General features: G+C 28.0%; 1 protein-coding gene across 1 annotated transcript; it reads right to left on the bottom strand.

Annotated features, from left to right (window-relative positions):
• Positions 1 to 283: 283 nt before the first annotated feature.
• On the bottom strand, positions 284 to 16,863 carry twr (signal peptidase complex catalytic subunit SEC11 homolog C twr). Its single transcript, XM_075375984.1, has 5 exons — positions 16,529 to 16,863; positions 13,833 to 13,942; positions 11,371 to 11,520; positions 9,939 to 10,116; positions 284 to 4,739 (listed from the first exon to the last, which is right to left on the bottom strand). Exons 1-5 carry the CDS (start codon positions 16,574 to 16,576, stop codon positions 4,689 to 4,691), a joined length of 537 nt encoding a protein of 178 aa, XP_075232099.1. The 5' UTR covers positions 16,577 to 16,863; the 3' UTR covers positions 284 to 4,688.
• Between the last annotated feature and the right edge of the window lie 681 nt (positions 16,864 to 17,544).

The following is a 17,544-nucleotide window of genomic DNA, read 5'->3' as shown; positions in this document are numbered from 1 at the left end:
TTGTTTATTTTTAAAAAAGTGACTGTTTTTCGTTAAACATAAATTAATAAACTTGATATTCAATAAACAGGAAAGCATGACTTATATGTCAAGAGATACATCTTAACTCAAGGAAACTATAGGCATGGCATTTTTCATATGCTACAAATTTCCATTCTCATATGACAAAATGACCAAAGCAGTCAATGTTAGTCATATATATTAATATGTATATATTTATTCTCATATAATTTATACACATAAAAAAAATTAAATATATAATAAAAAAGGAAATTCATGAATGAAACTATTATCCCATCAAAACTTTATTGTATCCAATCAAACTAAATTACAATAATAAATCCAAGAGTTGCATAATTAACTTCACTCACACTAATGATTTAATACAAATTAATATAAAATAATACTATCAATGCATTTAGGACACAGTTTATTTTTATTTATTTTTTTTAATGTTTTTGCTTCATATCAAAAAATTGCAATTATTATGAAAGTTCCTTACTTTAAATCTGAATTGTCCATTTCTATATATAAGAAATTTCATCTAGCTAAAGAACACCATACTAAAAAATGAATAAAAGTGCCAATCATCTCTTCTGTTTTTTAATGAACATAAAACTTTGTAAACAAAGAAAATAAAGATAATTCAATAACGACTAAAACTTTTCTTTACATATTTCATACAGTCATTTCTCCAGCAGTTAAATGTTAACAAAATATTAATTTGTAAACCTTTAAAATTTCATTATGAAAATTACAAAGAAAATAATATCACTGTGAAGCAACTGAGAGAAGCTTAGAGCAGTATATATGAAAGGGTACTTTCAATACTCACACATATCAAGTTATACAGTTCAACATGCTTAATTATTTATTTACAATGCTATAACATATAGCACAGAATAGTATACTATGGAAAGGATGCAACATGCACACAGAAAATATAAATTTAAGGAATCAAGAAGAAAATTTATATCATGCTAACAATGTAGACATTTCTTGTGCTTAAAATAATTGGTAAATAATAATGTGGTTCTTAAAATACTTTAAGGTAACAAAACCATTCTCGTTTTTATACTACTGCAAGAAGAGACTTCATGACATATACAAACAAAATTAAAATAGAAAAAACTGTGTGAATATCTATCTGACACACTGTTGAGTTATTGTAGTTAATTAAATCTGTAGTAGAGGTAATTATACTTCTTAAGTTAATAAGTAATTTTATTATTTCTTATTAAAAATATAATTTCCTTACAATGTCAGATCTACTAGAAACACATGAGACCTGCACTACAGGAGAACTGACTGTATCTCTACAACAACAAAAACATAAAACAAAACAGTCTTTTATAACTTTTTAATTATATATTTATATCATGCTTAAGTTTTTGTGACAATTGCCATATATATATATATATATATATATATATTGTTTTGTAATTTTAAAGACAGAACTAATTAAATAAGATCACACAACTTAAATTAAATGATAAGTTATTTTAAGGCAATCACCTTACTCTCAGCAATTTATAATTTACTGGTAATTTTTTATTTAAAAAATTACAGCTGTCTCTATTAAAATGTGTGTGTGTGTGTGTGAGAGAAAGAGAGAGAGATAACTATTACACCCCTTTATTATAAAGTTACATTACGTTTCTATATTTATCGTGTTAACTTATAAATTGAAAATTAAGCTAAACATGCAAAAATCAGTAAATTAATAATCTATTACAGCTGTGACTTACTGTCTATACCAATAAAATAAAATATCCTTTCTGTATACATTAAACACAACTTTCAACTATTCCCCATAATTTAAACTTCTACTGAAAATATAGTCTAATGCAGCTACAAAAGTGATATAAAATGTTCTATATACTTTATTCTCAGCAGAGCAAATTAATCATTCAATATGTTAACAAATACATTATTTTTTACACTTTACATAAAATAACAAAAGATCTTCGTATGTATTAATACTTGGTTAACATAAAAAAATTGTAATTTGAAAAATATGTTGACATATTATTACTTTATTAACTTTTAGCAGAATGCAACATTTTAATGAAACATAAAAATCAAATATTCATAGGGCTTTTACCAGTTTAATGAAGTAGATAATTGCTAAATTGCAGAACTAAATCTGTTGTTCAGAAGGAATGTTTTTAAGAAAAGTGGCTCTATAAACTGCCTTTATTAAAACTATGTTTTAATAATAACATGAATATCCAAATTTTAGTTGTTATGAGTAACTTAATTTTGATAAATCTGAGTTGTATAAATTTTTTAGGCAGGCAATTAAATATTAATTTAATAAGGCTTAGGTTAGGTAATCATTCAGCACACATACAATCAGGCATTAATAAGAACAGTAATAATAATGAAAACAAAAATAATTATAAAAAGAGGGCCACCAACATTGTTTTGAATGAATTAAAAAATACCAGTAATAACAGTTACATTAACAACATTAATAGTAACATTATAACTGATATAATGAATTTTTTTTTAAATCTCTCTTTTACAAACTGTAATGAATTACAATAGCAATTACACCACCATTGGATCCATCACCATAATCTATGTTTATATGTCATAATATGTACTCAACTGACTATGATATACAATCAACATTCTTAAAAATTATTTTTTATCTTTAAAAGCAGTTTAATTTCTGATAGATCCTACCTAAAGTTTGTGTTTATATAAGTGTCAGTCATAACTGGTACTGAATTCACTACAAAACTGATGAAAAGAGTGAACTACATCGGAATTTATTTGAATGTAAATATATTGACATTTCAGAATGGTAATTACTGATTACTGATAACTTAATAACGCATCACATCTAAAATGCTGAGTTAAAGGGTACAAATTACAAACATTTGTATACCAGGTTAGGAGGTTTATTGTATAAAGAAAATGGAAAACTGATGGCAAAAACATCTATGTTGAAAAAAGAGGATATTATAGAACAAGGATGCAGTTTGATCTTAAATCAAGAGTAGTAATCTTATAAGAGATATGCAAAGTGCTTAAAAAATTTGTTTTAATAAAGTCATACTTTCAATAAATTATAACTACTCTATAACAGAAGTAGCAGGTGTATCATTTGTAGATAATAACAATTAATTTTGGAGTAGCATTTTGAATATCTTTGATTCACTATATAAAATAATATTGTAAGTATATATTAAATTTAGAAAAAACATGAAGGAGGAAAACTAAGAATTCAGTGCTGTTAAAGAAAAGGAGGGCTCTGTATGTTTATACAGAATATGTTTTCAAATTAGAACATATAATGTACAACAAAATAATAATCAATATACAAATAGTAACAGTACAAACTGGTAAATCTATATGCAGAGATCAGTAAGTTCTGACATGGAGGTCATAGGTATCACAAGTTACAATGTGGTAAGTATACTGTTACAACTAAGTACAAACACACAATTTTATTTTAAACCTATATAATTTTCAACATAACAAAACAATTTTTTCTCAATATTTATGTTAAATATGTTATACTGAATATATGTAATTCCAATAAAAACTGCACCTACTGAGAGGTGCAGAAAATTCATTCAACAAAAATAATGTTATATAACTGCTTTGTAAAACTACCAAGAAGCTGTCACTTGGGTAAGGAAAAAATTATTACTTTATGTACTAACAATGAAATAATAGACATCTTAAAACAACTCCATGAAATTTTAAGCTTACAAATAAATAAAAACTTATATCAAAATCTGATGGGAAAAATGTATATCAGTTTGATATTTTACAACATGAGAAAAGGTTATTAAAGAAGTACTAATATAATTTTATAAATGTACTGCATCATTTGAATTTCCCCTTTACATTCAATCTATTCTCCCAATAAACAAAATTCTCTCAGTAAACAAGAGATGGAGTAAATAAAAAGATGAGGTAATCAGAAAGCACTTTCAAAATAAGCTTAAACTTTCATGAACAATTTAGCAATTCAACCAATCATGTATTTTAATAATACCTTTGACTATAAATACACAGAAGTACGCATTTTCCACAGATTTATAGGTAAAAATAAAAAATAATAATAATAATATACTAACAAACAAAATTCCCCAATTTAGAAAAATATAAATAAAATTAAAAAACTTGAATAAAACTAACCTATACAAACTAGATATAACTAGGTATAACTACCTATATAAATCTTCACACCACAGTTTTTCAACCATTGTAAAAATATTTTAACATTTCAAACAAAATAAATGGAAAGTAATTATTAATTATAAACGACAATTTTTTAAATCATATGAAACTGCTTGTAAAAAAAAAATATACATTAAAAAATATTAATTTTAAACATTTTTACTAAGGGCTTCTATAATGTTCTTTTTTTCCAAGAAACGTTTAGATATTTTGTTCAATAATACAAATCTGTTATAAAGATTATTAATTATAAAGGTTTTTATTTTTTTAATTATAAACAGTTAAATGTTAGAAGAGATAAATAAGATTATAAAAAGATCATCAATCATTCTGATTCAAGAAGGTAAAAATAAATGAATAGATTCACTTCTTTTCTGCACATTTTTTTTTTGTAAAACAAAATTTTTGTTTTAGGAATATTTAACACATCCAGTGGTTTATGTACGTACATGTAAGTCCATGAACATTCTAGTAAAAGCTTATAAATATTATTCCCTATGTACAAGTACATACATTCCAAGGCATGCGAGAACAGCATACTGAAAAAGAAAAAAAAAATAGTTATAATAAGATTATCTTTTAACATAAAATCAAACCTCTCTACAATGGATTTCTTTAAAACAGTAAAACTTCCTGGTCCCTAAATAATTTCTATAAAAATCATGTATATCAGATTCTTGATTTATAAAAATTATGAACTCCATGATATTGTTTACAAAATGAAACCACTTACTCATGGATATAATGCATTCTGCAAAATAAAATCACGGGAAAAGTCAATAAATAGATTAAATATGTGTATTTAAAAAAGTAATAAACACTAAAATTCTTTCTTGAAAACCATTCTTTCTAACATACAAATTGATACAGTTATCCCATTGCCTAGTATCCCTAAGTCTAAAGCATCAGTCTTTAGGGAGCTGAATCAACCAGATTTACACCTCAAATTTAACATCTTCATTATTCATATTACATTTGCTGACCAGATTAGTTTTTAATAAACCAAACAGATGAAAATCACTGGTGGCTAAGTGGAGCTGTATGGCAGCTGTTACTTGCTGTAATTTAACAATTATCTCCTATGTTAACTGAACCGTTTGAAGTCTGGAATTGTAGTAACAGAGCAATACTCCTCTAGTTACTAGGTGTGAATTTTTTTCAGATTGTAGTCCAAAGGATTTTTGGCTTTTGAAAATGGACTAGTAGCACTCCTTTACAGTCCAAAAACACGATCAGCATAAAATTACTAGGTACTTAACATTGCATTTCTTGCACCAAAGTGAAGGGATGTTTCCACTGCAATGAATCACACTTTGATTTATATTGGTAGTGATGCATCTATGATTTAGTCTTACTAACATACACGTTATGCATATCTTCTCCTTCAATGGTGTATATGGCTACAAGTAGAGGCCTGTTCAATTCAGTGTATTCTTTGGACAGTTAGTTAGAAACCTTCAGTGAAACACACTTATTAGAAACTTTAAACTCATTAGAAAATGATCGAACATTTTGCTGCTGTAGGCTAAATCATAAAAATAGCAGATTGAAGTTGGTGTTTTACTCATCCATTAGCTCAAATCATTTCTGTTTATTGTAAGAATAATATTTATTTATATTTTCCATGTTCATTGTAAAAAGTATTTGTTATATTAAGAAGTCCACGCACGGGGTCAAGAAATTTTTTCAAGGATTCTCAAAGGTTATTTACATAGACCTATTTGGTCTTCATTTACAGATTATGACAAACAGAAGAAATGATTTGAGTTGATGGATGAGTAATGATAACCGCCACAGTAACTTCAACAGGAAAAATTTCTTCAAGAATATCCTTGGGAAGAAGTTCTATTGCTCACAAAAATTGCATGAAAGTAAACAGCTCTTCTAATGTATACTCCTAGAACACAGATGCCATATGCACCAGTATATCTGCTAATTGATCATTGTCAAAAATGTTACAGCATCTTATGGTACCTTTAAAAATAAACTAAACTATTTTAGTTAGCTTCCATTAATTAATGATATATGAGGGTAAGTCAAAAAGTAAAAGGAAATTTTGATTTCCCTTCCAATCACATGTATGGACAGCAATGATTGTTCTGCTATAACTCATAACCTATATCAGCTGTTCATTGAAAGTATTGTTTCTGTTTCATTATTACCTATTTGTGATTGTGTTTAAAAGTTTGTTTAAAATGATTACTCATTTGTCTGATTGCACCAAGGAAGAAATGTGAGCACGGATAAGTTTCTTCAGTTCAGGAGTGAAACCAGCAGGGATTATCCATAAAATGTAGTAGCAATATGGACAGAGTTGTTTGAGTGGAAGCAAGATCTACGAATTCATTGATCAGTTTAAAAATGGTAGGATTTCTCTCTGTGATGAACAGCAGCAGATTTTCCACTTCAAAGACTAATGGCAATATTGAAGCAATTAAACAATTGATTCTTGGTAATCGATGAATTACAGCTGATGACATTGAAAGTAAGTGGAATATAATGCCATGGCTCAGCATTTTCAATCATCCATGATTCTTTAAACTTTTGAAAAATCTGTGCTCACTGATTACACGTTAGTTGATCAACATCCACAACGAGAATCATTTGAAAATCTCTCAGAAGCTTTTGAAATGTTACGAAGATGAAGGAGACTCATTTCCTAAGTGAATAATAATCATTGATGAGACATGGGTCCATCAATTTGAACCCGAGAGTAAGCGACAAAGTTTAGTGTGGAAACATTCTTCATCTCCCACAGTAAAAAAGTTCAAAACCTAGATGTTTGCAGGAAAGATGATGATGACGATATTCTAAGATATGGAAGGTTCACTTTTGGTTTACTTCAAACCTAAAAGTCAATCAGTAAACAGTGACAACTACTTTGAGCTACTGCATTTATTGAAGCAAAAAATCAAATCCAAAACACACAGTAACCTTTCTAAAGGTGTGATTTTGCTTTATTTAATGCTCGACCTCATATGGCCAAAAAACAGTCCTTTGCCTTCAACATCTTGGTTTTGAGTTGCTGGACCACCCTTCACACAGTCTGGACCTGGCTCCAAGCTATTTTCATTTTTTTAGCTCATTAAAAGAAGAGTTGTGAGGAAATCATTATTGATTTGATGAAGAGGCCCCATAGAAGCAGTGGAAAATTTTCTGCACACCAGACAAAAAACTTTCTTTCAGGAAGGAATTCAAAAGTTTGTTAAAAGATGTACTATGTGCACAGAAGTAGGTGGGGATTATATCAAAAAATAATGCATGTATCACTTATGTAAGTACAAATAAATATATTGATTTTTTGAATTTCACTTCACTTCACTTTTTGACCTGCTTTCGTATATAAATATATATATATATATAAATTTAAAGAACTTGATCAACTTAAGTACAAACAATATATAAAGTAAGATGATACTTACCTTATTTTACCATATATATACAAAAATGTTTTTCAAATTTCTCGCACTCATTTGTAATCCACTTTTTTTAAAAATTGTTCTCATCAAATTACACACAAACATTATCAAGAATAATACATTATTTTCTTTTTTTACTTCCTTGTATAAAATAAAGGAAGTACTGTGATTGTGAAAAAGTTCGGTTTTCAGATTTCAACAGAAAAATCCATTTTCACCATTCCTGAATCCATTTTGACTAGTTTCAGTGTGACATCTGTACATACATATCTCGCATAATGGAAAAACCATTAGCCATAGGATGTTGAAATTTTGGATTCAGGATTGTTGTAACATCTAGTTGTGCACTTCCCTTTTTGATTGCAATCGAGTGAACCAAAAGTGTCCAAAAAAAAAATCTGGATTTTTTACTTTTTCTTAACTGCAGTAACAAGCCCTCATCGAGAGCTTTTCAACGATATATCGTAACTGGTACTTATTTTCATTGGTAGCAGAGTTATAGCCAGATAAAATTTTAATTAATGAAATACTTGGATCTTAGAAGGGGAAGGCACATGGATTTGAATCAAGACTTCATCTCCTTTTTTTTTTAATTTTTTCTTTTTTTAATTTAAATATATTGATTTATTAATAATTATTAACCTCTGATTGTAAAAAAAAATTTACGATGGATAACAACAATAACAATAAAAAAAAAATGAAAAAATATCAGAAGTTATTAATGAAAAAAATTTAGTATTTTTCATTTAAAAAAAAATATGTATTACGTAATTTAATAGGTGTACAAGGAAGTCACATCAGATTTTTTTTTAATAAAATACAATAAATACTTAGTTAAAATTAAAAAAAAATATAAATAATAAAAATCAATAATTTAAAGTTAAAAATTATACTTATAACACAAAATGTAAGTTTTTGTACATACAATAAAATATGGTAAGTGGCATCCTTCTTTGTTTATTGTTCTGTACTTAGGTTGATCAAGTTCTTTAAATTTATTACTAGGAAACAGGAATATGATCTTAAAAGAAGAGACTAGAAGAAAAAAAATGTGTGTGTGTGTATATATATATATATATATATCTTAAAGACTAAAAGTAAAATTCAGCAATCCACCACAGTAGAGAATCCAATATTTCTTATTTTATTATTACTTCTTCATTTGTACATCAAAAGCGCTTTTGAGGATTTTCCATCATCATTACTTGATAAAAACTTTAAGATTACACATTAAGAAAACAAAATTATTCATATATAGTGTAAAATGCCACCTATAAGTCCTTTTTGTATATGTAAATGCTTAAAGGAATTTGGTAATAATTAAACATTCTCAATAACAACAAACTTTTTCATAATTTCCTATACATGCCTGTGGCCAGCCACTACACACAGTACCACTACATGCAGTACTGTAGAGGCTGGCCACAGACATGTATAGGAAATTTAAAAAAAAAAAAGTTAATATTAAGAATGTTTAATTTTTAATATTAATTTTTGACTGCATATTTTACACTACATATGCGATAATTTTAATTTCTTAATGTATAATTTTAGGGTTTTCTTTTTTTGATCAACTGACAAGGGAAAATCCTCGAAAGCGCTTTTGATGTACAAATAAAGAAGTAATAAGGTAACAAATATTATTGGATTCTGTACTGTGATGGACTTCTGATTTTATTTTTAGTCTTTAATATAATTAGTAAAGAGGAAGATATGGACAACAATAAAGGAAGAATTGATTTTACTAATATATATATATATATATATATATATATATACAAAAAACTTAATCTATTATAGGCATTCCTTTATAAATCTAAAATTGAACATAAAAAATCTGTACAGTTGATAATACAATAAAAGATGATAATCTTAACATATACTCTTCCAATAATGGAAATTTACTGTCTATAATTATTTGCCATTGTGTGTAATGATGGAAAAATCCCTATCCTAGTATTTTTTTTTGCTATGTATCGATCAAGTCCAATGCTAACTCAAATGATAGCAATTACATGAAAAATAAATGGTTATCCTTTACAATTATGTATCTTTTAATGCAGGACATGACTGCTTTCATTTATTTTCTAGTGTTCTCATTTAACTAAATGTGTTGGATTCATTATTGCGTCTTGTTTATATTTGTATACCTAAATTAGCAAATTGTTAACAAAATTTAAATATTTAATCAATTTAATTTTTGATTACTGTTAAGATGTAAGTAACAAAAGAAAAATTTACTTTGTTCTTTGAAATATAATAATACTAATACTTACTATTAAAAATAGATTAAAATAGTAAATGTTTAAAAAGTGTTACCTTAAATTTTGGATATTCATTCATGTAAATTGTAACCATACCAACATATGGCAAAAACCCTCTTGCTCTACCAACAACATCTTTTTTCGTAAGCCATAATTGTCCTGGAGCATATAAGCCTCTATCATCTACACTATTATTATCTCCTTTTGTTAAAAATTTTACTGTTCCATTTTCACTACAACAAAAAAAAAATATATATATATATAAAATAAAGAGAAAAAATTTTTTTTTGAAATGAATAATACAATTTAAAAATATATAGTTATTTATAGTTAGGTTACAATTAATAATTTTGCAATACACACACACAAATATAAAAATAAAGGGAAAAATATTATATTTTTGAAATGAGTAATACAATTTTAAAATGTGTAGTTGGTTATATGGTTAGGCTGCAATTAAACACATACACACAGTAATTACTTCATATACTCAGGATCACACTTGCAAAAATAAATGTATACATAAGAAAATCTTACTTAAATACAAACATGAAAATTAGGTTCTGTACAATTTATAACACAGCATTGGCTAACACTTAATAGAAAGAGGCAGTTATGTAGAAACATGGGCAGTTGTAGAAGCAATTATGCCGAAGAAGGCCTTTGAAATGTTGGCAAGGAGGAGATGGAGAAAGATTAAATTGTAATCTCTCGTAACTCATACTCAAAATAATTATATAGGGATTTTTCATTTTATTTTCCTTTTTATAGATCTCTTTTAAAAATTCTATTCTTCAGTTGGAATCTTTTCTCAATCCCTTCTTATCATATTTCTTGCCTCTGCTCCACATCTTATAGTAAATTATTGTAAATAAATAATGTAAAAATAACAATTTATAATAAATGAAACCTTACTCCCTTTTTTGTGAAAAACAATGTCTATTCAAATTTTTAATTAAATTCTTTTATCTCCAAAAGAAATTTACTGATTTTAATAAAATCACAGAACAAATGTGATCTTTATTTAATAAAATTGCATTTGTGAAAAAATCGAGATCTTTATTCTAGTTGCAATAGTTTTTTCTATCTTTATTATAGTTGCAATAAATTAAAAAAAAAAGAAAAACAATTAAAATAATGTGTATAAAAAAAAACCAGTAAACTATAGTTATCAATGACTGATTACGGAGAAGTGTACCATCCATTGTGTAACATTTTCAAACTAGATTAATTATGCATCAACATAATCAAACTAAGGTTTTATTCTAACAGCTTGGTAATAATCTCAATACACTAGACTGAAGATGGACTACTCACTACATGAAGTGAGTAGTCAAGGGGTTAACAAAGCTTAGTGTATCACTTATATTCAATTATCAATATCACTATCTCTCTCACTAAATTTTCTGTACACCTCAGCAGCAATTCCATCCCTTACTCATTAAGACATCATTAACATCATTAAGAAAACTCACTAATATACTTACCGTTCATGCAATTTTAGAACTCTGTGTACAATTGGTATATCTCTGCCTTCAACCTTAAATACAACTATTTCACCAACCCTAACAGGCTCTTCTTGATAATTTGTAAGAAACAGAAGATCACCCCTGTGGAATGCAGGCTCCATACTGCCACTGAAGTAAAAAATAAATTTTTACATTTTACAATTATTGTTATGTAAACAATGATTACAATTAACTGATTAAAGTACACAAACTCCCTATACTTCATCGCAATTAATGATAAGTATGAGCATTTTTAACAGAATTTGATCACAATTTTAAATACAACTATGCGTAAAACTGCACAGTGTTTTTAAAAGGTTAAATATATCTTTTTTTACTTTTGATCATAATAAATTATGCACCTGATAGTATAATTGTTTGACTGACTACCTGATATAATGTTTAACATGCAGCTTCTACAAGAGCTATTTACAAATAATCTCTCAAATTAAGGCATTACAAAACATTGGTTAGTTTAACAAATCATAGCATTCTACTCAGTAGACCTCAGCTAAGCTTAAGTATCATCACATATACAGTCAGTCACAATTTCATTCTGTACTGCTCAAGTAATAAACGGTGAAGCATGGAGGCCAATGTTGCAGGTCCCACCAATTGTGAGGGACATAGCACTACTCTTTTTTGCAAACTGAAGCAACATCTGCAAATGAGATCCACAATCAGCTATGTGCAGTTTACAATAATAATTTAATAAGTGATGGTTCTGTAAGAAAATGGTGCAGAAAATCCAAGGAAGGGTGAAATAACGTGCATGGAAAAGGTCAGCTTTTGTTGCGAGTGATTACCTTTTTGAAAAACTTGGACATATTGTTAGTGATGAATGCCACTTCACAACACTTAGTGAAAAATTATCCTCAAATTCTAAGGTCCATCTTAACTTGCTACAAACAGACTGGTTTTTATAAGTACTCTGTATAATGGGTATCGAAACAATTTACAGATACTATTACACAAAAAGAATGGAAGTAGCATTGACTTTTCTTCAGCAACACCAGACTAAAGGAAGTAAATCTTTTAACAGCATAGTCAAGAATTTGGGCAAGACAAAGATTTGATCCATTAACCTTGAGGCAAAAAAGCAGTGCTAAAATGGACGGTTATGCACTTAACGAACATGCCCAAAAAATTCAAATGACAAATTCTAACAAAAAAAAGAATGGCTGCCATGTTTTGGGAAAAAAATTCTGTTGTCAGAATTTAGGGTGCCAGGTATGACAGTAACCACAGACATTTATTGTGAAACATTGACAAAGCTTAGGGGAGGGATACAGAATAAATAGCAAGGGATGTGAACAAAGGGGATCATTTTTTGCATGATAAATATAGGCCTCACAGCACATCTAGCACTGCTTAGTATACACTGAGGTTATACTAAACAAGTTTAAGTGGCAAATCTTTCACCAGCTCCTTTTACCACCATCTGATTTTCATCTGTTCACAAAATTGAAACATTGGTTGGCTATTCAACATTTCAAAAGCAATGATGAACTCACAGACAGAGTCAATTAATGGGTAGTTATTTTTGTGGCCCCATTCTTTGAAAAGAGAAGAGAGAAGCTGGAGTTTTGATATGGCAAGTGCTTGAATGTGGGTTGGGACTATGTCGAAAAGTAATATAAGTTTTGTATATAATAAATTTTTCAAAAAATTAATTGAGTGATGGATAATTAGATAAAACTGATTACATAACTTATAGTAAATGTTATATTGTTTCACTATTTTTTTCTACGCTGAAGCAGCATATTTAACACACTAATTTCATAGTAGAACAAGGTACAAAATTTTTTTGTTTTACATTATGTTTTATGGCTGTGACACTTATAAAGCACTTAAAAATAATTTATCTGTTTTCTTTTTTTAACTGTAATAATTTTCACTAAACTGCCAGTTTGTGGTGAATGTCACGCATAGGCCTGAATACCATGTGCACTTTGTTGAGCTTAGCATACGAATATGTTAACAACATATTTGGTGCAGTGAAAAAAGCAATAACAAATACTTCACTCCTATGTGTCCTATTAAACATGGCATAGGATTCTTGAAGATGGTAGTACCATTTTGGGAATGACTTACAATTCAGATCAGGTTGCTTGTGCAACATGATGTTGTGACACTTAGGTTAAATAAATCTCACAGTTCTAACTCTTTGACAAAGTCATTCAGGGCTTGGAATATATGGCATAGTAGTGGTGACCAGAATCGTAATAAGGTATTTCCCAAAGGGGATCAGTATATTATTCTCTTAGCCATGATTAAAATAGGTTTTACAACTGACAATTGTTATATATGATACTTTATTTTGATGTGTTAACTGTAGTCAGTTAGTCTTTGATGATGAAATATATATATATATATATATATATATCAAAAAATATTTAATATAAACATTTTTTAAGTAAACCAAATTTTATATAACTTACCTAAGTACAACTACAATAGGACTTTCACTACCAGTAACAACCATAAGACCTTTCCATATCATTAAGGCTGATGAAACAATCATTCCAAAACTAAGAACCTGGTAGAGAAACTGAAAAAAATTATTTACAAAATATAAAAATAAGTTACAGCTGTAAGATCCGTAAACAATATAAAATTAAAATATTCTTTAGCTTGGTAATAGAATTGGCCACAAAACTGGGCTGAACGAGAAATATAGGTCTAAAGAAAAAAGAAACAAGTAAATAAATCTATTTAAAGCAGGATTACATTTATTACTTACACTTAATATATTAACTTCTGAAAGGCAGTGAGTTTTTATTGAAAAGTATTAAAATATATCAAAATTTGGATTATTTTATTTGATCAACAACAGCACAATAAGTAGTCAAAATACAACTTAAACTCAATCTAATGTTTTTCAGTTTCATAATATTTCTCTTTTGTCATTTTACATAATATTAAAAATTCAGTTCATTTTACCAATATTACATTATGTTGACTACTCATGATAGGACAGGTTTAGTGAATTATTCATTTAATGAAAAAAAACTTAAATGGTGCCCTTATAAATTTACAATTATTTTACACAAATTTAAGTAATTATTTAAGTCATAAAAGATAAGTTAATTATTTTTTAGTATCAACAATATAAGCAGTACTTAAATAATGAACAAGCATTAGCAAGTATGTTAACTTTTGGATGTCAATAATTTATTACAGCTTACAAGAAAGCAAATGTTTTTATTATCTTTAATCAACACATGACACATATAATGACACAAAAATTATTTGACATGAGCAAAATTTCAGCATCACTGAGATACTTCTATTCACTTTTTCAAAAATATAACAATCGTATGAATGCCACTTATATGAATAATAACTATAAAACTGATAACAATCATGTATATTAACTTTTATAATTATCTCAACATTCCTCAACAACACATAACACCACCACAAGTGAAATGCTTAAATTTGTTTAACCATCTAGAAGGTATTCTTACTTGTCCTCAATCAAGAATATACTCAACTTTATGGAATGGAATGGAATGTAGTCATATAGGGCACATTCAATAAATACCATCAAGTCTTATTGAATGTATACTAAAGCAAACACATTAACAACAAAAACAAAGCTTTTGTAAGAATAAATGGGAATGTACAATCATATTCAATAATTTTCCGACTTCCATGGCTGAGTAGGAAACATCTTGGCATTTCGTGCGGAGGTCCCAGGTTTGAGTCCCAGTCAGGCAAGGCATCCTTTCATACACTACCAATTTCCATGGGGTTAAGGACCATAGCTGTTGATTTCCACTCTTTCATAATACAAAAAAATTTCAATCTACAAATATAAATAACTCATGACAACTTTTTCACTCAATCAGAAAATATCAGAAATGGTGATCATTTAATACAATAATACTTTTCAAAGATGAAAAAAGTAAACGTTAATGTGCTAAGCCTTTACCCATAATCTAGTGGCATCTGGCCAAATGATTTGTAATTTGAAAGATACTTCCATATGCTGCATAATTCACTGACATACAGTACTCTTACACGAAAACCAATCCTGGTTTATATTTTTTGTGTATTTACTTATAGTAACAAACATTTAAGCTGCTGAAAAAGAAATTGTAACTCAGTAATTTGCTGTTCCCATCCTAAGTGAATAATACCATAATAATGTTGACTGTCTAATCGACATGGTTCTGATTATAACAATCTAATAAAAACATAATTGTTTAAACAATGGTTTAGTCAAATGTTTCATAATGGTTTATCCATTAATGAACAAAATAAAATACCTCAATTACCTATGGAATTTTGGAAGGATGAGTGTACACTGCCTTGAAGGGGCATTAAAACTAACTTCTATATGGAGGATAATTCATTTTGAAACATAATTCTTCTATGAGTAGACTGTCGTTTTCAGTATTTAACCACTCTCCTTAGTTGATCCTTTATTTCCTCTTTGATTTCTTAAGTGTATCTCAGGACTCTGCTAGGGACATGTGGAGGAAACTTGTCTTCGATAATGTCCCTTGGCTGTATATATAAACCTAACGGCTAAAATGCCTATCAGGTAAAGAATAACTTCAAACAAACTATTGTTTGTATTGCTTGGGTATGTAATTTAAAAAAAAAAAGAAAAGAATTTGCCCACTTCTCTACATTATACAAAGAACTGTAAAAATTTAGGTATATCACCCAATTCGAGAACAGTAAATCTGACAAATAGAAATAAACTTTTCCGAAAAAATTACTCGTTTAGCTGGATTTCTAAGAGAGCTTGAAATTGCAACATATGGGTGTAAAGGAGCCTAATCAAATTTTAATTTCAATTAAGTATGGAATGCTAAAAGTGTAAAAAATGCCATAATTAATTCAAAAGTAATAAATAAATTGCTACTCAAAATTTGAAATAACATTATGGGAAGAAATCAAATAATCCATTTATCATCTCTGTAAGTTACAAAAGAATTTACTTAAAAGTAAAGAAAAAATTTAAAAAAAATTAGTTATTCAATAGTAACCTTAAAATTATACATTAATGAGGAGAAATACATGAAATATTTTAATTTACTCATTTTTAACATTTTTTTAAAGGAAGAACAGGTTATGTTTTAGGGTTATGGTAGAACTTTCAGATCAATAAAATGGTCCTTACCTGTCTCTTATTCATGCGCTTTAATTCATCAAAAGCACCTTGAATCATTTTGGCAGTGTTATTGAACCAATAAGATAAATAAATCAGTATTTAGTATATATTATAAATAAAGTTTACGTCTACAGACATCAACCAACCGGTCCGCAACACATTTCACATTCAACACTGACGCGACATCAAAAATCGAACAAAGCAACTTCGATATAATTGTTCAAAGATATATAAACACTTTTAGCCGAACGTGGTTTTTAGGTTCTTGTTGTTTTAATCAAACAAAAATATCTATAAAGCTGAAATATAATATTATTCAGAATTTTTCCTGGATAACAATGATTTTTTTCTATTGAATCAGACACCTGTAAAATTAATTTGTATGAATATTGGATTCGATTAATCGCCTTTTGATAACATTCCACGTCAATATCTCGATTTAGTACGTGACGTGTACCATTGAGGTTACTGTTAGTACTACGCTTGATTTTTAAGTATCAAAACTTACGTTTAAAATTTATTTACGACTGAACAAATTTTGGTTCCTTTTCTTCTGAATAATTAAATCACATTGCAAGTCTCAATTTTACTCTTTCGAAACATATTTTGCATCCTGTTATTTAAGGAAATAAACAATTGATTCATTTTTGTTGCATCCTGTTATTTGAGGACATAAACAATTGATTCATTTTTGTTATAGTTCATCTACGTAAAACTAATCGGTACCGATTCTTCGAAGGGACACTAAAGCTTTCTTTTTTGAGATCAAGAAAACAATTTGCATTTGCAAACCAGTATCCAGTTTGTATAGTCAGTCAGTTTGATCCTTAAACAAAAGGTAAGAGGAGCTATCTAATTTTAAAGTTTTATTCTTTATGCAAATGTATTTAGCATTTCCAATACTTTTGAGATATAAATTGAAATACAAAACACCAGGATCGTTTGGAAAGTTCTCTATCTGACACAAAAGTAGAGAAAATATGACTGTCTTAAGTATAATCCTTTAGATAGCATGCTGTAAAGTT

This window comes from Lycorma delicatula, chromosome 9 (assembly GCF_047948215.1).
Source record: "Lycorma delicatula isolate Av1 chromosome 9, ASM4794821v1, whole genome shotgun sequence".
Taxonomy (NCBI): Eukaryota; Metazoa; Arthropoda; class Insecta; order Hemiptera; family Fulgoridae; genus Lycorma; species Lycorma delicatula.
Note: the sequence above shows the minus strand (reverse complement) of the source record. Positions and strands in the feature narration are given on the sequence as shown.

Bases quoted from the DNA above. Each gene is read 5' to 3' on its own strand.
- twr (XM_075375984.1), bottom strand. From the start codon at position 16,576: ATGATTCAAGGTGCTTTTGATGAATTAAAGCGCATGAATAAGAGACAG. The intron at 13,943-16,528 runs GTAAGGACCATT...AATTTTTTTCAG, and splicing joins AGCGCATGAATAAGAGACAG to TTTCTCTACCAGGTTCTTAG. The intron at 11,521-13,832 runs GTAAGTTATATA...TTTTTACTTCAG, and splicing joins CCTATTGTAGTTGTACTTAG to TGGCAGTATGGAGCCTGCAT.